Source organism: Bidens hawaiensis, unplaced genomic scaffold (assembly GCF_021521415.1).
Source record: "Bidens hawaiensis isolate Kalapana, Puna unplaced genomic scaffold, B.hawaiensis_p1.1 tig00042975_1, whole genome shotgun sequence".
Classification (NCBI taxonomy): Eukaryota; Viridiplantae; Streptophyta; class Magnoliopsida; order Asterales; family Asteraceae; genus Bidens; species Bidens hawaiensis.
In genome coordinates, this window is record NW_027505816.1 from 54,412 (window position 1) to 78,508 (window position 24,097).

General features: G+C 37.5%; 1 protein-coding gene across 1 annotated transcript; it reads left to right on the top strand.

Annotated features, from left to right (window-relative positions):
• The first annotated feature begins 14,128 nt into the window (after positions 1-14,128).
• LOC143615448 (uncharacterized) lies at positions 14,129-20,662 on the top strand. The gene is made up of 8 exons (XM_077088568.1): positions 14,129-14,494; positions 15,538-17,925; positions 18,015-18,357; positions 18,844-18,918; positions 19,009-19,074; positions 19,155-19,244; positions 19,966-20,142; positions 20,512-20,662. Exons 1-8 carry the CDS (start codon positions 14,187-14,189, stop codon positions 20,545-20,547), a joined length of 3,483 nt encoding a protein of 1,160 aa, XP_076944683.1. The 5' UTR covers positions 14,129-14,186; the 3' UTR covers positions 20,548-20,662.
• Positions 20,663-24,097: the final 3,435 nt, after the last annotated feature.

A 24,097-nucleotide genomic window follows, 5' to 3' on the forward strand; every position in this document is an offset into this window, starting at 1 on the left:
GAATATATACATAAGCCCCCAAAATGAATCGGGAGAAAGACTAGGCTCCATTGAAAATCTCTAAAAAATGGACCCTCACATACCATAATATCCTCGATCACCTCTCGAAGCCCGTTGTCATCATGGGCTAACGAAGAAGAATGCTCATTTTTCGCTAAGTATTGCTCTTGATTCCAAAACGAAAACTATTGTGTCAATCAGTCAATGCAAAAGATGCAAAATTGGCCACCCGCCATAAATTAGAAGATAAAGCCCCACGTAGAACCATGCACCATCATGGGCTAATCCTGTTTTTTTATTTTACTTTTTTTTTATTAAAGTTGATGAATAGAAACTTTATTTAAAAGTGTTTTTATATTGATAACGTATTTAATAACATATTCGGTTAAAGTGGTATAAACTAGAACCAAACAAGTAACAAATTTCAAATTAGATAAAAATAGCATCAACCAAAATCAAAGAAACAAATAATTTTATAAACCAAAATTTAGATATCCATAACATTTGAAACCGAATTCCAATTGATAGTAACTACTAAGTGCCAAAAAACCGAATTAGCTAGAATTGGTTTTGTTTTAGAGACGGACCAAACTGAATAATACTCTTCTCTATTAAAAAAAGGTGGTGTGTATAACAAAATTTGTTTGTTTTATATAATTATACGTCACATATATCTTACGGACTATGGTATACACGAATCATTAAAGTTATAAAGCTATAACCATGCATTTGTCACTGTTGCTACAACAAAGATAAGACCAATGATAGTGAATGGGCTGGTTAGGCTAACAAGCTTCAAGGGTTCAGATTAACCTAACGCATATCGTGGTGTCCCTCTACGTTTGCAAAACGTAGAGAGATGTTCACTAGTTTGTTGTTGTTTGTTATAGTTCACCGGAAATCCAAGACCGAGGTGTATGAGACTGGTTTTTGGATGAAGTTCTTGGTGAAGCTATGATGTTTGTGAAGTAAAAAAGAAATAAGCACAGTGCTAATTTCTCAAGGAAGAAGAGAAGATCAGGGAGTATGTGTTAACTCTCCAGATCTGTTGTCCTCTTGTATATGGCTGGGTTCTCCTTTTATAGAGGGAGAGATGCAAGCCTTTTATCCAGTGTATAAACTAGTTAACCTTCAGTTTGCTTAGAGAGTTGACCTTTTATGGGCGGGAACCTTTTAACCGTTGGTCCATGATTATAATAATATTACTTTTTCTGAGCATGTCCCTTGTTCAGATGGAACAGTGATGTGAACAGTGATTTGACGTTGTACTGTTGCACGTGCTTACTGTTCACGTACTTGTTTACATAAATTTGGGCGGGAAACAAAGCTTTTAACCTTTTAACCCTTTTAGTGTTAATATGTGAAAGCCATTTTATCAATTCCTTGGGCTACCCCCGTCATCAGCTCCCCAAGTCAGAGGTGTTTGAGAAGTAGGCTCAAGGGATTCTGACTTTTGCACACATTTTGTTATTGCTTAAAGGTTTCGATGCTTTGCTCAGTTTTGGTTATTTTTGAATTTCTGACAAGACAGTTGATTGGATGGTTACTGCATGCTGCAGTTCCCAATAACTGCTCTTAATAGTGGTTATAACTGTTCACTTTCTTTAGAGTTTCTTTTAAACTTTCACAATACTCTCTCAAACATTCATCAAGTTTCTTTCAATTCTTCATCAGGTTAGTCAAAATCCTTCCTTTTTCTATCGATTTTATGGGTGCTCGTAAGGATTTGTCGGTCAGTTTTTCTCGATTAACCCAAGAGGAGGTTGAATCTTTCTGCCTCGATTGGGGTATAGGTTTAGATCTAAAACCGGTCGCTCCGCCGGTCGATTCGTCAATTGATCGTTGTCCGACAGGTTTCGTCGCTCTTTATTGCCGGCATTTTGAATTCTCGAATCTCCGGCATCCGTTTTCGATTTTTGTTTTGAATGTATTGGAGTATTATCGTGTGTCATTTGGTCAGATTCACCCCTTAGGGCTTGCTAGGGTTTTACACTTTGAAGTATAATGTAGAGCCGTAGGATATGATCCGTCACTCTTGGGTTTTCGCCGTTTCTTTTGTTTGGCGAAAAATGGCGACCGGTACACTTTTGAACTTACTCAGATTGATATGTATTTAGTTTTCTCGACGGTTACGACCCTTGGTTCTTGGAAGGACCGTTTTTCCTTTGTTTCCGACTTCATCCTTCCTTTTAAATCCGTCTGGAGACAACCCGAAGCTGTTTTGAACGAACCGAAGCCGGCCGAATTGGAGTTGAATGATGTGTTTCTGAAGTCGATTAGGAAGTGTCCATCGCGTCTTCGTACTCTTCCCGAACATCTTCTTGTGTTGTTAGGAATTAGCAAATTATGGGATAAGCCTAATCGGGATCCCGTGCTTATGAGGGATGATAAGGGTATGCAATTGTTTATCTTGTATGTGCTTTTTTTTCCTTGTATGCCTGTTGATAGATTTCTTTTGTTTTTGTAGTTATGTCGGCCTTGGATTTTTTGAAGAGTGATGATACTTAAGACGTTGGATTTACAGATGTTGCGGTTACTCCTGGGGATGATGCTGTGGTTCGAGGGAAAGAGGGTAGGTTCGAAGGTTCAGGGTATGTTGGGGTTCTGAACGTTAAAGGCTTTACCAAGGCTGCTACTCTTAAGGATTCAACTCGTCGTTCCACACGGCGTTTGTTGAAGTCTGTTGGCCCATCATCTTCTCACGAACCGGTTGAAGTTAGTGATGATGTTCAAGTTGCCGAAGATCAGGGTCCGAGTATGGAGGTGGAAAAAGAGCAGGTTTGGTTGTCTCTAAGAAGAAGAAGTCAGCTGGTAAGAAGGTTGCGATGGTGACGGTTCAAGGGTTGGATGGGAATGAAGTTTATGTGCCAGAGTGGAATGTGAAGGTTGGAGATAGCTTCAAAGATCCGGAAGTCTGTGTTGATGTGTTGGCTAACTTTGCTCCTCCAGGGGTTCGTAACACTATTTCTGAGATGGAGGGTGATTCCATGTTGTCGAGGTTGATATTGAGTTCTTGCAACCAATCTGCCCTTTTGGCAAAGGGTGTGACTCGTTTTCGAAAGGGGATGCAGGAGTATGAGGATTTTTCGAAGAAGAAGGAAAAGATGAAGGCCTCTATGACAACTATGAAGAAAGAGCTTGATGGTTTTTCAAAGAAGGAAGAGGGTTATGTGAAGAAGATTGATGAGTTGTCCCGTGGGCACGAGGTTGAGATAGCAGGGTTGAAGAAAGCAATGGAAGATGATAGAGCTAAGTTGGATACTGATAGGGAAGCCTTTGAGGTGCAGAGGAAAACCTTTGAGATGGAGAAAGAAGGCTTAAAGGCTTCAGTCACCCAGACTACTAACGACAACCGGTGGCTAATTGAGCACGGGTTCCATCAGGTCGTGACTTACTAGCTTCATTCTTCTGAGTTTAACTCGGTGTTGGCCGACGTTTATACGAAGCTGCTGGGCTATGGGAAGTATTTGGGCTTTGTTGCTGGCTTCAAACATCACGAAGCTGGTCAACCTATGGAGCAATCGCCCATGTTCAACCGTGAAGCTTCCAAGCTCTTCTCAGACTCAGTTCGTGCAATGGAAAGGCTCACTTACCTTTATGTGGGTGAAGTTTCGTCATGCTATGGTAAGCCTCTTTCCGTTTTGCAGGGCTTAAAACCAGCCGACCTTGATGAGAAAGTTTGCTCTGAAGTGCTTAAGTCCTTGTCTAAGAAGCGCTCCCGTTCTGGCGATAGTGAAGAAACTTTATCCGGAGACAGTGATAGGTCTCATGTGGCAAGCCTCGAAGGTTCGACCGTTGTTGGTGGTGGCCCAGAATTGAAGAAATCCAAGAAAGGGAAAAGTGGTGAGGCTAGTACATCGAAGCCTGTTTATGATGCTTAAACAGTTTATTCGTAGCTTTCTTAGCATTATTAAACAATGTTATGTATCTTTGAACAATTTTAAGTTCAGCATGAAACCCTTAAGGTTTCTGCTTTTATGGTTGTGTTTGGCCTTTTTGGCCCTTTGAACATTTTCATGGGAATCCTTGTGATTTCCTTTGCTTAGCCTGAATGGCTTGTCATGGATGTTGCTAATTATGGCCTTAAAAGGCCCTGTTTATGAATCGTAATGTTCTATGTATTGTGTTTTGGTTTGCTTGTCTTGTTAGTTTGATGTGTTTTTAGCTAACTTTCCTTAAGAAGTTTTAGTGCTGCAGTCACTTTAGCTTCAAGGCTTCATTAGGTAAAAGCACGTGTTGGCTATTCTTTATACCATTACTTGGTGTATATTTGTTTCGTAAACTTTTTCAAAGCTTAAGGAACGAATTGATGTAGGCTGTTCAGACCCGTCTATGAGACAAGTTTTGTTTGAAAAAATTTTATAAGTCTTATAGAGTTGGATTAATATAGGAACTCACCCCTTATATAGGTTCATTTAACCTTTGAACCTATTGAGCGATGTGGCATGGGAGCTCATCCCCTTATATGGCCCTTGCCATGGAGTTTCTTGCTAAGTTCTCAACTTGATTATAGGATAGTTAAGACAAGTCATGATAAAGACTTCATCATTCATTCAAGAGGTATTTTTTTACAAAAAGGAGAGTTATACATCTCTTGAAATACATTCTAGGATCTTGACTAGGCATGGAACTTTCTAAGGGTTTTGTCATTCCAGTGCCTTGGAAGCTTTTTGAATTCTGTGTCGGCCAGCTTGTAGGATCCGCCCTTGTGAGCTTCAAGGATTGTATATGGTCCTTCCTACTTTGGGCCGAGCTTTCCTTGGTTTTCTTTCTTGCTGGCCTCATTGTTTCGGAGTACAAGATCTCCTGGCCTGAAACGTTCATGTTTCACTCTTGTATTGTAATAAGTTTCCATTTTTGCTTATACTTAGCCTCTTGTATTGCGGCTTGATCACGAATTTCTTCAAGGAGTTGCAAATTCAACATGGTCTCATTTTTGTTTGATTCGAGATCCATGTTGAGTGTTCTTTGAGTCACAACTCCGACTTCTGCTGGGATTACAGCTTCCGATCCGAACACTAGGCTGTAAGGCGTTCGTTTGTGGCTTGTCTTTTCGATTGTTCTTATTGCCCATAGAACATTTGGGAGTTCTTCAAGCCAATTGTTGTTATGCCTTCCCAGCCTTGTTTTGATTCCTTCCACGATGGTTCTGTTTGTTCTTTCGACTTGGCCGTTGGATTGTGGGTATGCAACTGAGCTGAACACTTGAGTGATTCTGAATTCTTTGCACCATGTGCTAAAAGGCTTCTCAGCAAATTGTTTCCCATTATCCGTGACCAACACTCCTGGAAACCCATAGCGACAAATGATGCTTTCCCATACAAAGTCGATGACTTGTTTTCCCGTTATCTTTGCGAGTGGTTTGACTTCAGGCCACTTGGTGAAGTAGTCAACGGCTACTAGCAAGAATTTTACCCCACCATTGGCTAGTGGGAATGGACCAACGATATCCATTCCCCACTTGTGGAATGGACAATCCGAAGAGATGGGAACCAGATCGTGTTTAGGGCTTTTGGGAACCGGTGCATGAATTTGACAAGCTTCACATTTCTTGAGTTGTTCGGTTGCATCTCGGTACATCATGGGCCAGAAGTATCCAAGGTTCATCAACTTTGCAACCACCGTTCTTGTCCCAAAATGAGCTCCACATATTCCCTCATGAACCTCTTTGATTAGATATTGGCTTTGTTCAGGGCCCACACATCTTAGTAGTGGTGCAAGGTAAGCCTTTTTATAAAGGTTTTCCTCTTGTAACACATACTGTTGGGACTTGATTTGAACCCTTTCAGCCTCTGTCTGGTCCAAAGGTAACTCACCAGTTTTGAGGAACTTTTCTATGGGAGTCATCCATTTGAAACCTTCTTCAGTGATTACATCTTGAACCTCCAATTCTTGGATTGAAGGAGTTTTTAACACTTCAACCAAAACTTTCTTGGCGAGGTGTGCAAATGTGAGGGATGCTAGGTTGCTCAGGGCATCGGCTCTTTTGTTTTGTGATCTTGGGACTTGCTTGATAGTGCACTCTTGAAACGTGGTCATCAACCCCTTTGCCTTTCCACGATACTTCTTCATGTTGAGCTCTTTTGCTACATAGCTATCATTGACTTGGCTTGAAACAAGCAACGAGTCTGTGAAGACTCGTAGCTTTTGGATCTTCATCTCTTTGGCAATTTTCAGACCAGCGATCAATGCTTCATATTCAGCTTCATTGTTGGTGGTCTGAAATTCAAGTTGTAGAGCATGTGTAAATTCTAACCCTTCGGGGTTGATTAAAATGAGCCCAGCTCCTGACCCTTCGATGCTGGAAGCTCCATCGGTAAAAAGCTTCCAGGCTTCAGGGTCAGAAGGTTCAGTGGCAGTTGTATGTATTTCAGGAGTGACTTGCTTCGGGATTTCTACAATGAAATCCGCCAAGACTTGGGCTTTGACAGCTTTCTTGGAACATAGGTAACGTTATGCTCACCTAGCTCTACAGCCCATTTGGCCAATCGGCCTGAATTTTCTGGTTTTTCAAGCACACTCTTGATGGGTTGGTCAGTGACCACTTGTATAGGGTGTGCTTGAAAGTACCTTCGAAGCCTTCTGGCCGTTTGAATTAAGGCTAGAGCAAGTTTTTCCAGAGGAGGATATTTGATCTGTGCCAGCTTTAATGTTTTACTAAAGAAATAAATGGGTACCTGAACTTTGTTTCGTTCGATGGTTAGAACCGCGCTTAATGCTTCTTCAGCCATCAAGAGATAGACAGAGATCAGTTCTCCTGTTTCAGGGGTTGCAATGGATGGAAGTGAAGCCAAATGTTGCTTCATCTGGTTGAAGGCTTCCTCCGCTTCTTCCGTCCACCTGAAGTCTTTTTTATTTGTGCAACCCTTTAACGTTTTGAAGAAGGGTAGGGATTTTTCAGCGAGCTTGGAGGTAAAACGCTTCAAGGCTGCAAGCCTTCCATTCAGACTCTCCACTTCTTTTTTGCTTTGTGGAGATCTAGTTTCAAGAACAGCCCTGACTTCGTTGGGATTGGCTTTTATGCTTTGTTTCCCCACAATGTGTCCCAAAAACTTGCCTTCTGCGAACCCAAATGAGCATTTTTCCGGGTTGAGTTTCATATTGATCTTCCTCAAGTTTTGGAAGGTTTCTTCTATGTCATTAAGCATTTGATGCTCGGTTTTGCTTTTGATTACCAAATCATATCGACATAAGCTTCTAGGTTTATGCTAATTTGGCTGGCAAACGCTTTGTCAATCAAACTTTGATAGGTTGCCCCGGCATTTCGTAGGCCAAAGGGCATCTTTTGATAACAAAAAATACCCTTGTCCGTGTGGAATGCGGTTTTTTCTTCATCTTCCACTTTCATGAGAATTTGATGATAATCCTTGTAAGCGTCAAGAAAACACTTAAAGGGATGGCCGGATAAAGAGTCAACCTTGAGGTCCATCTCGGGCAAAGGATATCAATCTTTCGGGCATGCCTTGTTCAAGTCTTTGAAGTGAATGCACATCCTCCAAGACTGATACTTGTCCGTGTGGAATGCGGTTTTTTCTTCATCTTCCACTTTCATGAGAATTTGATGATAACCCTTGTAAGCGTCAAGAAAACACTTAAAGGGATGGCCGGATAAAGAGTCAACCTTGAGGTCCATCTCGGGCAAAGGATATCAATCTTTCGGGCATGCCTTGTTCAAGTCTTTGAAGTGAATGCACATCCTCCAAGACTTGTCAGGCTTTCGAACCATGACTGGATTAGCCACCCAAGACTGATATTTGACCTCTCGTAGGATTCCAGCCAGGACAAGCTTTTCAACCTCTTGGCATGCTGCCAAGCTTCGTTCATGATCCAAGCTCCGTTTCTTTTGGACAACAGGCTTGACATCAGGTGGTATTTTTAGCTTGTGCTCTGCAATGTTTCGAGGGATGCCGGTCATGTCTTCCGGGCACCAAGCAAAGACATCATTGTAGCGTACTAGCAGCTTCTCAAGGAGTGAGAGAGCTTCTTTAGAAAGGCTCGTGTTTACACGTACCTTTTGTTCAGGATACTTTGGGTTTATGATCAAGCCTTGTTCGTCATCTTCATTTCGTGAGCTTTCCCCTTCAACCGTGTAAACCTCTTGGGTAGGTTGAATGGTTGCAATTCCCATATCGGTGGGAAAATTTACGGCACCTTGACCAACCGAGACAGCCATGTTGAACGCACATTGTCCTGGCCTTCCTGTGATTACATCATAGTTGGAAGATATGCTGATAACCACAAAAGTGAGTGGTTTGGTTTTCTTCATCTTGCCTTGACTAAAACAGACATCAAGGGTTAGTTGGTCTAAAGGCTTCAAGGGTATATCGGCGATACCTTTTATAGAAGACCCGGAGGGTTGAAGCCTTGAACGTTCTTCCTTGCTTAGTTGATTGAAAAACCTTTCATACATGAACTCTGTGGTCGCCCATGTGTCAATGTAGGCTTTGCTTGTTTTGAGTGTTCCCGCATTCGCTTCTACCACCAAAGGGTTTGAGAGTAGGTCACCTTGAGGTGGTGGGAAGCAGACGCATTGAAGCTCCCAAGCCTCCAAGCGTTGTCGTTTATGGGAAACACCTTCGTTTATATTCACTATATTCACTTCTTTGCTTTTTCTTTCGGCCATCTTGTCCTTGACCCCCTTTACCAAATGAGCCAATTCTCCGGACTTAACAGCTTCCTCAATTATTCTCTTGAGTAGAAAGCAATCATTAGTGTGTATATATTGGATTTTTTTTAAGGGGTTGCACTTTTTATGGCTATTTTTCGGGTATATTTCATATATTTTTTTTGGTAAGTTCTGGTATAGATCGGGTATTGGAAAAACCCGGTTCCGAGTGTGGAACCAGTTCTGGTTTTCAGATTTTACCGGGTACAAATCGGGTACGGGTTTTAGTACTAAAATGCATAATCCATCCGTACCTTACGGGTATTAAAATCCCGAGTATAAAAAAATCTGGTTCCGAATTTGAGTTTTTTGTGCACCTCTAGTCGCTGGGTAATTATGGGATGTGTGAAGCTATACGTTGGGGGTGTCGTTGGAATCTTAAAAAATTGCCCCCCCCCCCCTTTGAAAAATCTTCGTGGAACTCACAGAACTGAGTGGAGTTTTCGTTTTTCTTGCTTTTAGGTAAGGGTCAAGGAGGTCGGAAGTTGTGTTTCACTTATTCAGTGGCAAGGATTTCCTGAGGGGTTTTGGTTAGATCTGTGAAGTTCACAGTTTTCTCCCTGCTTGGAAGGTTTCGGCCTTCAGGCCTTCGTTGATCTGAGCTCCTTGGGTATTTATTATAGAGATTGTAGTTCCCTTTCTTTCGGTTAGGGCTGTTGCCTCGCCAACTATGAGCTCTTTTTCTTTGCTCTTTGAAATCAACGGCCTCTTCGCCTCGGATATGAGCTTCAGCTCGTTCGAGAGCTTCTTTAAGGGTTTTAGGCAGGCACTTGTTAAACTCCCTTGTGAGGTACTTGGAGGTGATTGCGTTCATGAAGCTTGCCACCCTCATTTTTTCGTCGGCCCCCACATATGTCAACCCTTCTTTCCTGTACCTTTCGATGAAATCTCGAAGGTTCTCATATTCTTTTTGTTTTATCTGAAAAATAACAGTGGCATCCTTGACGTACATTCTTTGTTGTGAAAAGTTGGCCAAGAATCCTTTTCTCAGATCATCGAAGCTTCGAACGCTTTGGGCAGGGAGGTCGTTGAACCATATCCTGGCTGATCTGACTAGTGTTTGCATGAACATCAAACAACATTCAGCGTGGGACCACTTTTCGATTCTGGCTGCACCAGTGAAGACCTGGAGGTGGTCTTCGGGATCTTCGGTTCCATCATATGTTTTTATATGGGGTGGCATCTTGATTTTCGTTTTAGAGACATAATCGGCAATTTGTTGAGAGAAACAATATAGGTTACTGGGCTTATAGGGCTTTGCAAGGTCTTCTTCTACCCTTGTAGCATGATTATGACTCGTTGCCCCTTGGTGAGTGCTCAGAGCTTGGTTGATGAGCTGGGTCCAAGGGAAGTGTGCCATCATCTGAGCCATTATCTGAGGCATGAGGTTAAAGCCTTGAAGGCTTTCAGGGGTTGCTGCTGTTTGGTTTGTTCCCATGGGGGTGCTTATTGCTGCACTCCGAGTAAATGGCAAGACCGACATGGCCTGCTCCCATGTAGTGGCTGTAGGAGGAACACTTGAAGCTGGTGACTGCCATATTTGGTCGAGAGTGGTCTCGTGCCCAAGGGGTTGTGAGGTGAACAAAGGGAAAGCCGTTGGGCTTGGTCTCCCATAAGTATAAGGAGAGGGGTTAAAAGGTTGGCAGGTTACACTTGGACCAGCTTCTAAATGAGAAGCAGCCAATCGTGAGCTGGTTAGAGGGGAAGGTGGACGTCCGAGTGATAGTGAGGGCTACAGATCGTCATACTCCAGCCTTAATATTATCCCCGTTTCTCTTTCTTGGCTCACGTGTTGGTTAAGAAGATGCCTTAGTTGCAAAAAATGTCGTGATACCCCTTCCATCGTCAAGTCAACACGTTCCGGGGTGTTCGTTACTCCTGCATGAGGAGAAGGAACTCCGGATCTTGAAGGGGTCGAAGTTCGGAAAGGTGAAAACTCGATGAACAAAGGTTCCGTCGGAGTTACTCCCGGGGTGTAAAAAGATGTGGTAGCCGCCGAAGTTTCCTGGCAGGCATTTGGTGTCGGTGTTCTTGACACTTGGTTGACTTCGTTGGGAGATCCACCTTCCGACACGGTGAATCTGATGAAAATGGAGCTACAATACTGGTCATTAAGATAAAGTAAGCGGCGTAGCCCCACAGTGGGCGCCAACTTGTTGCTATAACAAAGATAAGACCAATGATAGTGAATGAGCTGGTTAGGCTAACAAGCTTCAAGGGTTCAGGTTAACCTAACGCAGGTCGTGGTGTCCCTCTACGTTTGCAAAACGTAGAGAGAGGTTCACTAGTTTGTTGTTGTTTGTTATAGTTCACCGGAGATCCAAGACTGAGGTGTTTGAGACCGGTTTTTGGATGAAGTTCTTGGTGAAGCTATGATGTTTGTGAAGTAAGAAAGAAATAAGCAAAGTGCTAATTTCTCAAGGAAGAAGAGAAGATCAGGGAGTATGCGTTAACTCTCCAGATCTGTTGTCATCTTGTTTATGGCTGGGTTCTCCTTTTATAGAGGGAGAGATGCAAGCCTTTTATCCAGTGTATAAACTAGTTAACCTCCAGTTTGCTTAGAGAGTTGATCTTTTATGGGTGAGAACCTTTTAACCGTTGGTCCATGATTATAATAATATTACTTTTTCTGAGCATGTCCTTTGTTCAGAGGGAACAATGATGTGAACAGTGATTTGACGTTATACTGTTGCACGTGCTTACTGTTCACGTACTTGTTTACATAAATTTGGGCTGGAAACGAAGCTTTTAACCTTTTAACCCTTTTAGCGTTAATATGTGAAAGTCATTTTATCAATTCCTTGGTTTACCCCGTCATCAGTCATATTTACTAAAAGTTATATATGAGTTGCAAAAGAAATAAAAATCAAAGAAAAATACAAGTGACAAATTTTGGGTTGGCTCTTGCTAGATGCCAGCTTTACTTCCTTTCTTGTCATTGGTAAATGGGATGGTACGACAAAATAATATATTCAAATATAATACATTGAATATATATGTGTGTGATCAAATAATATCACTAAAAGTAACATTTAAACACAAATCCTTCTTGTACAAATTAGCTAAGATAATCAATAAATTCAATGTCATAAAAAATAAAAAAAAATAAAGTTTTAACCATTAAAAAAAAAAGTATAAAAAGCGTCCAGTATAAACGATATAGCCGTTCAGTCAAGTTGCTAGGGGTCCACTATAAATAAATAGGGCAATGATTCTCCAATAATTCCAAATTAAAAATTTTCCATCAAAGAGGCGACTGTAACTTTTTTAAATCTTTATTTTTCCCTAAATAAAAGTTGTATATGTGCATTTTCTTTACATGCCAAATATTAAAATGTTAATATATGTGTACATGTGTGTGTATATACAATTAAAGTATTATATGTACTTCTTTGAGTAAAAATGAGAGTATTATATTCACTTTATAAAATAACGTATATGAAAAATTGGCAAGATGTTTATAGAATACAAAATATATATTGAGACATTAATTATTGCATTTATATATTTCTAAATCTTGAATGTTTCCCAACAACCAAAATGTACAATGTAGTAGTACTAACGCGTCGCCGACCTCCTTTATTTGCATTATTCTTTCTTTTTTATTTTATGTTTATTTAATTCACCGTGGTACTATTTAACAGTGTTGTTTTTATAGTAATTTATTAAATATTAAATGAATTTTAATAAAACTAAACCGGTGGACTAGCAATTGAATTGCTAACTTTAACTCTTTAAATAATGATTACCACTAAAAAATTGAAGAAATGACTTTATTAATAATTTGAACAATTATGAATTTTAGCTTCAAATTTGAAAGTAAACAAATTCTACTTCATAATCATAAATTCAAACAACGTGGTTTTGATTTTATGCTTAGGTTACAGAATTCAAACAACGTCGTTTTCAGTTGCTTAGAAATAATTAAGATTTTACATGTATCATAAAATATTATACGTGTAAAATAAATTAAGCATAAAATTAACATATTGCATGTAGTTCAGTTAAACCTTTATGTTAGTCAAAAAATTGATTTTTGTACATACCAACCTAATCTCATAGAAAATACCACCGACACAACTTGGAGATTTAGTTTTTCAATACCAAGAAAGTTTAAAATAATAATCATATAAAAATATATTTTATATATTATTATAAACTAAAGTTAAAGAGCATTTGAATATACTTTATCAATGTTTGGGCTACACAGTATAAGTATGTTAGATAACTAAAAATAAAATAATAAAAGACATCTAGAAGATATAAGTTTAAATAATACTATAGATACTTATAAATTTTTTTACCAAAAAGTAAAAAGTTATAAGGTCACCTGTAGTCGGCGCAAGGCTTGGGCAAAGGGCGAGAACACCGTCCTCCAGACGATTTTAGGAACGAAAGGGGGGGGGGGGGTTATCGCCTGCGATGTGTGTGTGTTGTGTGTATATATCATTATATTATATATGTTTGTGTGTGGTATATATACATATGTGTGTGTGTGTATATATATAGTGAAAAGATCCAATACACTAATGCCTTAACGTACATTACGTACGGGAATATATTTTTCCACGAATCGATACATGAAATCACATCCAAACATCTCGGAATCGTCAATACATATCCAATCAATCATTTGTTCACCGAAAAAAACAGTTTTGGATGGTCAATCGATCAATTTTTCACTTTTTTCACAAAACGTTTTTTGAGCATTTGCTGAACGTTTAAGTTTTGTGAACGTTTCCGAGCATTTTAGGTTTTTTCCTTTGTTTTTTTGCCTTTGAGCGTCTCGCGTACATATCATACATTAAGCATTAGCGTATAGTAACTGCACCCTACAACACCATTACACTCCAAAAATAAATTCTTACATTTTGCTGACTGGGCGCCACATTACGCAAAACGTCCATTTTATAACGCATCCACTACACATAACCTAATATTTAAAGAGCTCATGAACTAAGATAATTTATAATGTTAACTACGGTTTTGTATAATTAATTGTTTTGACAAATCACTAATAATTACTTCATCAACGGATCATCGGTACCTGCTTCAACAACAGTTAATCGACATGTATAGCTTGAGAATCACTGATAGTATTATCTTCAACAGATCAACTGCTAATCTTTCACCGTCAAATCACCAGTAATCTCATTCTCGAGTGTTGTTAATAGCTATTTATAATGAACAAAATAAAAAAAAAACTAATTCAATAAAAAAAATTATAAATATGTTAATACAATAAAGAAGTTAATTATCTGTCAATGATAAGTAAGTAGTAATGATGATTTAGAATCAATGATGATTCCATTCAAAGTTCAAACTACTCAAACATATACCAAAAATAAAATAAAAAAAACAATAAATAATAAATAAAAAGTCATATTTCCAATCATACCCTTATGTCTTTCTTCTACCTTCAAGTTGTCGTGTCCCTGCACAAATTCATTACCTCCAAAAATCCCACAAAAAAAATAAACATTCATAAAAACAAAATAAAAAAAAAGAACCCATTTGTTGAATGGAGTCTTTCTCACACTCCAAAAAACTGTCAACCCAAAACCCATACGACGCCGTTTTCAACCAGCCTCGTCGCAAATTCGTCAGGCCGTCACCGATTGACGTTCAAGACTACCGTGAAATCTTTGGTGGGTCCCAAAATTCTTCAATTCCGGTGCTTGATGTTTCAACATTGGGGACAAAGTATGATTCTTTGAGCTTCAATTTTCCTGATTCGAAGCCGTTGGATTGTTCCAACATTTTTGGCGGCTTTTGTGACGAAACTGTTGCTGTTTCGTACCAAGACTTGTTTGGGCAACACAAATTGAGGTGGGTTATTAATTTTTTATATTGGTTTTTAATATTATAAATTATAAATGGGTTTTTGATTTTACATATTATATATGGGTTTTTGGTTTTATAAATAATAAATGGGTTTGGATTTTATATATAATAAATGGGTTTTTAATTTTATAAATTATGAATGGGTTTTTGATTTTATAACTTATAAGTGGGTTTTTCATTTTATGAGTGGGTTTTTGAAGTTATAAGGGGGTTTTGGATTTTACAAATGGGGTTTTGAAAAAATTGTCTTTTTTGGAATAGGTCGATTGAAACAGAGTTTTCTTGATTTTTTCTTGATTTTGTTTGTTATATATGAACGGCAGTTTTGGCAAATATAAAATTGTTATTTATATGCTAATTTGTAGTTTATACTGTTTTCGACCCGAAACCTGTTTGTTTTCGTGTCGTTTTTAGTTTTAGAATATCCCATGTTTAAATTGAAAGGTTCTGTTAAGATGAATTGAGGTTTAGCTTAATTGTCATTTAAGACTTTATGTTTAGTTTAGTTAAGTTAATTAAAGACAGCTTTTTTATTATATTCATACGTAAAAAAATTGGTTTAATTATGTGCAGAAGACTGGTGTTTTATTATATCATGTTATCTTAGATATGAATTGTTCATGAAGGTATAATTCTTGTATGATATAATCTTTCTTGTCGGATTTGTTATATATGGACGGCAATTTTGGCAATATTAACGAGGCTTTTATTGCTTTATATGCTAGAGTTTGTAGTTTATGAGTTTGGAATATGCAAACTTCATACTTTTTTTTAGTTTAGAAAATTTAGTAATTTGATATTAAAGGTCCTGTCAAGATTGATTGAGGTTTAGCTTTAAAGTTATGTGCACAAAATTCAATTTTTTTAATCATGTTATTTAGATATAATCTGTTCATGACGGTCTAATTTTTGTATGATATAATTATCTCAAATCAGTTAGGAAGTTTGATAATCTTTAGTTGTTGGTTTTGTATCGCGTTTATTGATTACAAGTTCTAATCTTTTTTGCTCTATTAATGTTGTTTTAGGACACCTTCATCAAAAGCACCAAATGCACAAGATTCTGATAATCTATCTCATCAATCTCCTGATGCATTGAAGCAGTTTAACATGTCATATAACAAGATCAACACAAAATATAAAGATGGGTTAGATGCGACAAAACATGTTACACAAGTATCTGCTGTAACTGGATTCGCTTGTTTTGTTGATGAACCCGTTATGGAAGCTAAGAAGCCGATTCCATCAGCAGTTAATGTTAAATCTTCAAGAAATGTCGTTAGAAGAGAAAGTAATCATCTTGAATCAGTCGTTGATGAACCGGTTATGGAAGCCAAGAAGCCGAATCCATCAGCAGTTAACGTTAAACCTTCTAGAAAGGCGGTCGGAAAAGAAAGTAATCATCTTGAATCAGTCTTTGATGAACTGGTTATGGAAGCCAAGAAACCGAATCCTTCAGCAGTTAATGTTAAATCTTCTAGAAAGGCGGTTGGAAAAGAAAGTAATCATCTTGAATCAGTCTTCGATGAATCAGTTATGGAAGCCAAGAAGCCTAATCCGTCAGCAGTTAATGTTATATCTTCAAGAAATGTTGATAGAAGAGAAAGTCGTCATCTTGAATCAGTCCTTGATGAACCGGTTTTGGAAGCCAAGAAGCCGGATCCGTCAGCATTTAATGTTAAATCTTCTAAAAAGGCGGTCGGAAAAGAAAGTCATCATCTTGAATCAATCTTTGATGATAAAAAATCAAGAACATTTAATACTGATTTCGAAAATCATAAATATGATCAAAAGAGATCAAGAAATTTAGAGTCGAGTAAACCGGATTTTGATGAGAGAATTGATGTGAATTCGGATGCTTCGGCTGCATTGAGAAAAGCCATAGAAAAAGCTCAAGAAAGTATATGGATTGCTAAAGAATCGGTTGGTAGAAAGAAGAACGGTCTACGAAGCTTTTCAAATAAAAAATTTCAAAAAAGCTCGAAACTTGAAGGTGAAGATTCATCACAAGTTTTTCAAGATGTGGATAGGAATCGTAAATATGGTGGTACGGGTGCTCTTCCAAATTTCACGGAAAGCGAGAAACTTTTTGTTGCAAAGAAGTTTATAGATGAAATAAGTGAGAAAATATCAGAATCAGTTAAAGATGGCAAATTTAGAGATGATAAAATTGCTTGTAATGAAGCAGTTGATGTGGAAACAAGCAAGATTGAGAGTACAGACTTTGCGAATGAATGTCAAACAGATAACATGTTTGTGGATGAAGATGAAGTCGGAGTCAACGCGGTCAAACCCTCCATTGACGTCTCGGAAGATCAGCTTTATGTGAAAGAACCAGAATCAGAAGAAAATGACAGAAATGATGATGTGAATAGACTAGATTCATCAACGGAGTTGCAAGAAAATGAGGAACAAGAGAATGTTGTTGAGCATGAAGAAGTTGAAAATGCCGAAATTGAGAAACATGAGGAGATTCTAGAAGCTTCTGAACGGGTCAAAACTGAGAGTGAACCCGGACATGATGCACAAGAAAATTTTGTTGAGCATGAAGAGTTTGTTCTTGAACATGAAGACAGTGAGTATGCCGAAAGTGGGAATCATAAGGAGATTCTAGAAGTTTCTGAGCGGGTCATAAGTGAGAATGAGCCCGCACACGATAAACAAGAGAATGTTTTTGAACATGAAGACAGTGAGAATGAAGAAAGTGAGAAACATGAAGAGATTCTCGAAGCTTCTGAACGGGCCAAAAGTGAGAATGAATTCGGAAATGATAAGCAAGAGTATGTTCTTGAACATGAAGACAGTGAGTATGCAGAAAGTGAGAAACATGATGAGATTTTAGAAGCTTCTGAATGGGTGGAAAGTGAGGTTGAGTCCGAACATGACCAACACTCTGAAGAAACAAATGAGACGTTTGATGATTTTTGTGAGATAGATGCAAAAGATAGTGTGCAAACATTTGTTAATAAGTTAGAAGAAAATGAAGTGAATCTTCATGATGATGAGATAAAACAAGAAGATAGTGATATTAAGTTAGAAGAAAGTGAATTGAATCTTCATGATAATTACGAGACAAAACAGGAAGATAATCACGCGGTTGAAACAAAACCTGAAAGTTTGGATGAATCTTGTGATCGGGAAGTTGACGAGAAATCTTCTAGTGATGGTTATATTATGGAAGAAACTGATGATATAGATTATGTTCATAATGCAAGCAACAATGTTGAAATGAATGATATCAATGTAGAAACAACTCAAACCGCTTCTGACGACGAGGATGAATATGAAGTAAAATCAGAAGAAAAATATATCATTGACAATATGGTAGATCTTGGTTTAGATAATGATGCACGACCCGAATCATCTTCAGATAGTAGTATCCAACCACCCCATAAGGAAATACCCGACACTGAGTCGTCAAATGAAGTCAAAGATTCTCAAGAACCCGAATCTAGACATGAAGAAGATGTAGTTGAAGAATCCGGGCCAAGTAAAGTATCACAAGATGCCATTTTAACAAGATTGATGAAGAAGCAACCGTTAAACGAAGGCAGTGGGAAAAAAACAGATTAGCAGTTGAGCGAGCGGTCCGTGAAGCCCGTGAACGGGCCTTTGCTGAGGCCCGTGAGCGGGCTGAACGTGAACGGGCCGCTGTTGAAAAAGCTAAAGAGGAAGTTAGACAGAGAATGGTCGCTGAGGCCCATGAAAAGGTTTCTAAAGCTTCTGTTGAAAAAGCTACTTCAACAGAACGGGCTAAGCTTAGAGCTGAACGGGCCGCAGTAGAACGGGCCACTTCAGAGGCCCGACAACGGGCATTAGAGAAGGCTATTTCTCAAAAGACTGCTTCTGTAAGTAGTGAAATGAAATTAATATGTTTCTTCGTGTTTGTCATTCTTGTTATCTTTCGTGCTGTTCAAGCTTTTCCCTTTTTATCATTTTTATTTTCGTTTGTTTCTGGTCAAGTTATTACCTTTATCATTCTCATTATCGCTTCTTGCTGTTCAAGTTATTACCTTTATCGTTCTTAATATTGTTTTTTGTTTGACAAGTTATTACCCTTGTATTAGTGGCGTAGCTAGAAATTTTTTCTTACGGGTTCGAAAATATTTTAGGGACAAAAGACCGACTGTTTACCACTTATATTTGGGTTTTCTACGGGTTCGATGTTGAAATTTCTACGGGTTCGATGTCAAAATACACTAATATATAACACTAAAACAAAATTTTGTACGGGTTCGACCGAACCCATTCCCCTAAGGCTGGCTACGCCCCTGCCTTGTATTCTTGTTATTGTTTATTGTTATCACCTTTATGTTCTTATTATCATTCTGCAGGATTTGAACCGTACTGAATCAGCTTTAAGAACCAAAGCAAAGTTGGAAAAGCATAACAGGATCATGGAAAGGGCGGTAAGTATAAATTTTTTTTCATTATAAAGTAATGGGTTTGTAAATACTAAAAAAATTTAACCACTTATTAATTTGGTGATTTTATTTTAGGCTAAAGCGCTTGCAGAAAAAGAGAAACGAGATCGGCTTGCACAAAAGGAACAAGCTGAGAGAAATGTACTGTTAAATTGAATGATTACCATATTAATTTATTTTATGTATCTATATTTATATTTTTGTATCCAATTTTATTTCAGCGCTTAGCCGAAAGTCTTGATGCTGATATTAAACGGTGGTCTAAGGGAAAAGAAGGAAACTTGCGAGCATTGCTTTCAACACTTCAATATGTAAGTAAAGTCTTTATATTAGAGGTGGTAAAACGAGCACTCGGGCTTGGGTAACGGGTCAAAACGGGCCGGGGTGGCCAGACCTACAATGCCTTGTATTTATTAGTTATAATGTGTTAAAGGTAATTACAGAAAGGCTTAATATTCGCACGTTAAAGTCCCTAAACCTGTCTAAAATGCACATATATTTGCCTTTAAATAATGACTTGTTAATTCTTAAATTGGTCAAAGTAAAAGGTGATGTAATTTTTATTTTTGGCAAAAATGTTGAATGTTATTTTTCGTAATTTGACCGATATACGAGTTAATAAGTCATTATTTAATTTAAAAACAAATCACAATTGCGTTCGTTTTAGACACGTTTCGGACCCAAAAATTTGTTGAGTGACTTTTTTCGTGTACTTACAAATTGAGGGGCTTTAAATATCAAAACAAGGTTAAACAGTTTTTTCGTTAAAAATAAGTATAGTGTTTTTTTTTAATTATAATTTATGATATTAACCCTTACATAAACTAAATTATAAATTATTAGAATAATAATCAAACTTCTTTAGATAAAGCGATTTTGGAAGTGTGCATTTGAATTTCTACATGTTGGACCATACGTACCGTTAGAGATAAAACATATAACCTAAATGAACCAACCGTTTACCTAAACGGGCTGAAACTCCTTCCTTTAACATCTCAGCCGGTGATATTAAGTAATTTCTTGAACTTGCAGATTCTTGGACCTGAAAGTGGTTGGCAACCCGTTACACTGACGGAGATCATAACCACAAATGCGGTAAAGAAAGCGTATAGAAAAGCTACTCTTTGTGTTCATCCCGACAAGCTGCAACAACGAGGGGCAACTATTCAGCAAAAGTATATATGTGAGAAGGTTTTTGATCTTTTGAAGGTATGCCTCGGGTCCACTTTCGTTACAAAATGTACAATTATTTAATATGAGATGGGTGGTTTGGGCGGATTGAGAAACGGGTCAATACCATGCTCAGGTTGAAACATGCCATTTTTAGTATGGGCCGAAACTTTTATAAAAGAAACTTATGCTCTAATTATTAATTCAAAAACATTATCATAATAACAGTCACGATTTTTAAATAGAAGGTTTTAAAAGGCTGCATGCATTAAAAATCGGCTTTGCAACTTTCGAACCGTCCCTTTTAACTTTCTGGTTTGGCCCATTGAGATAAAACTTAACCCAATTACCCAAATCAAATCCCATTCGTTTGTTAAGAGTTGAAATATTGTATGTATGCATATGCAGGCGGCTTGGAACAGATTTAACTCTGAGGAGAGATAGCAGCCTCAAGGCAGCGGTTGTGGCGTCAATGGCTGAATATTTATTCAAGAATTGTAATTTGTTTAGTGATGGAAGTGATTTATTTAACGAAAAAGAAAGAGTTTAGTGCAGTCTGGTATATTATGGTTTCTCATATATGGACTTGAATCTTGATGGTGTATATGAGAAGTCAATATACCAAGACTTTGTCACTAACAATGTATTCATTTTTATAAAATTTGTCATCTTTTTAGTTATTTATTATTTAATGGGCTTCACAATTTGTTATCCAAATTCCAAATGCACATTCACATAAAATAAAATAAGTTCCTTTTACCTTTCAAATTTTGATATTTCAAGTCGGTTTTCGGTGAACTTAAAATAAAGTTTTTGGGGACGAGAATTCAAACGAGTGATTTTTACCTACACAAGATCATAAACAGGTTTATCCAATGAATGTAATACACGATTTTACAGTGCAATATGGTAAAGAACTATCAAAAAGCCTGTAATTAAAAAAGAATTACTTTATGCACAACTAATTACTTTACACCATGTGTTCTACGATACATACATAGAACTTGTGGACATAAGAGGTGTTTATCGTACGTGTTAGGTGTATGCATTCAATAACACTTTTGTCTTAATATCAATTGAAATTTTAGATGTTGACTTACCAATGCCAAGGTTATATACCACGTTGATATACAGTTCATTGATATTAAATATGTAAATATTAGTATATACTAGTCAGGTGCACGCGCTATGCAGCGGAGTACGTGCGCAAACCTGTTGACGGTGCATTCGTAACTCGAAATTGGACGCGTAACACGTGCAAAGCCAGTACTGTGTGTAACTGACAGTTGAACACACATAACATGCACCTGAATGCATGTTACATGCATTAAACATGCTTAACCGACATCATGTGTGTATTATAAGGTTGAATATTATTTGTGAAAAGGTTAAAATAATTCTATTGATTAACATGCCTTATATAGGCTATATACAGTAACTCGAGATGCACATTTACAGGAGATAAATTTGGATCTAAAGCTAACTATATTGACTTATCTATTCTGAATATTTTGAATTTGATATTTGAATATTATTTCCCTTAAGACTATGTTGACTCGTTGGCTGGAATATTGCTAATATGTAACTCACGTTCATTACGTGTTGTTGGACACGTGTTTATCGGGTCTGGTAAGTGTAAACAATGTCATCACGAAACTGATGCCTAAAATGTACAACATTTTCAAATAAATCGATTTTCAAACCAACCTGTTTTGACCCGAAACCCATCTGGACCAGACACTGTTTTAACTCGAAACCCGTTTCGATCTAATACCATTTTGACATGACCTTTTTCGACTTGAACCCATCCCGACCCCAACCAAATTAACCAGCTTTTGTATTGACATGTTCCAAATCTAATTCATTTTGGCCCATGATTCGAACCGCCCGTCATGTTACTTTTTTGAAATTAAAAAAGTCTAACAATATCATACTCAAATTAAAGAGAATAAAATGTTCGTTTTTATAGAATAATTTTCTTAAAAAAATATTAACGTGTGAAAAAATTATGGACGTTTAAAAGTCGTGGAGGTAATTTGTTTTAAATAAGGGGTAAATGTGTAATTATTCTATAAATTAACAAAATTTAATTAAAGTTAGAGGACTAAAATTGAAACTATTATGTAAGAAAAAGTAATAAACCATGATGTGCTATAAAGACAACATTACCCTTAAAACTTCTTAAATCTATGCATATTATGTTGTACATCGAGCTAGTAAAACGAGATATCCTATTGAAGTGAACGTTCACAAAGATCGGGAAGTAGTAGCAGTAAAGCTATCCACTCGTGTAGTTTTAGGCCGCAGATGTCTACTTTTCTTTAATATGGAATTCAAATTAGATCCTAGAGTTTAACCACTGGGGGAGAGTGGGTGAGCTTGCTTTCGAAAGTTTACAGTTTCCCGGCTAAAAATCACCCGCTTGTTTACAGACTGAACTGATCTATAAAAAAAAGACAGAAGCGAGGAAAGGCCCTTCGCTGCTCTCTCTGTTGGTAGTCTTTTTTCTTTTGGATACGTACTGGAGTTCTAACATTTGAATTTCTCTTACATAGAAGATTTTTCAAAAGATATCTTATTCTTTCTGGTTTGGTTATTTGGAGTATGCCTATTCATTTTCCTAAGCATATCAAAGATACTAATCTCTGTGCTCTTTATCATTTGAATTCCAAGAGGGATTGGCTTTTACTGAGAGATGTTTTTTTAGTCTAATAAGAGCTTGGGGTACCGATGACCTGCAAATTTGGCTGGCTTGTAATTTAAATAAGTACTAAAAAGGAAGTATGAAATAATAGAAGCTCTGTTAGGTCTCTGGTTTGATGGTTGTACGTGCTAAAAATCCGATACATTCCGTTTTTGTTTCCCATCCCAGTCTTTCGTAACACTTCAGGTTAATTTAAAACGTCACTAACTCATACTTTATGTATAACAGAGATTAATGTCAAGGAAAATAATATACCACGTTGTTTTAGAGAAAGCACAATGCTGTTCAATAGCAATCTAACATCAAATCAAAAAAATATTATTCTGTATATGCGTGACAAAATTATCCACAACTTAGTTATACGATTTTAATATTAGTTATATAGTTATTATTTTTTTTGAAAAATCATTTTCTTTATATAAAATAGTTTTTAGTTATGAACTACTATTTTATTCTCATTTTAATGTAGTTTAGTTATTGTTTACATGGGACTACCATATCCAGTTATCCACCATGGTTCAAGGCTACCACATGTCACAAATTACCACCATTTCCTTAACGTTTCCGTCCAACACATATAAATCGCCTTATGTGGTCAAGAACCACATCAAACCATTGACATCTTCTTGATAGCTTGATCACAACGATGCCAAAAACCATGACAACCCCTAATCTGATGGTGACGGAAAGACATAGAATTCGAAAATATGGGAACTTTCACTTATGCTAATGCACATAAAAGATTTAGCAACGATTTAGACCATGAGTAGTCATAACTCTCCATCCCCAGGGATTATGCGCACGTGGCGCTCAGTCAGAGTTATGGTTTTTTACAAAAACAGGCTGTAGTCATAACTCTTCACCCCCAGGCGTTATGCGCCACGTGGCGCCCCGTCACTATTAATTTTATTTGTTTTTTTTAAATAATAATTCATTTGAATAATTAAATATATAATTAAAAAGCTACATTAAAATAAAAAAAATACATTAAAAACAATCGGTTTCAACTGAGCGTCAAGACGATGAGTCATTCAACTCAATCGGTTTCATTGCGGCACCGGAACAAAAACAAAACAAAACAGAAGCGAATTTGGCATTTGATCGGTCTCTGACACGTTTGTTATGGTATCAAAACAAAAACAAAATTGACATTCGATCGGGTTTTCGTTAACCACCAAGACACCAACCCAACACCCACCAAGACACCAACCCAATATTTCTTTTTGTTAACATCACGTCTTCCATTTCATTCCAAAAAACCAAATCAGAAACCAAACTCGTTATCCACCA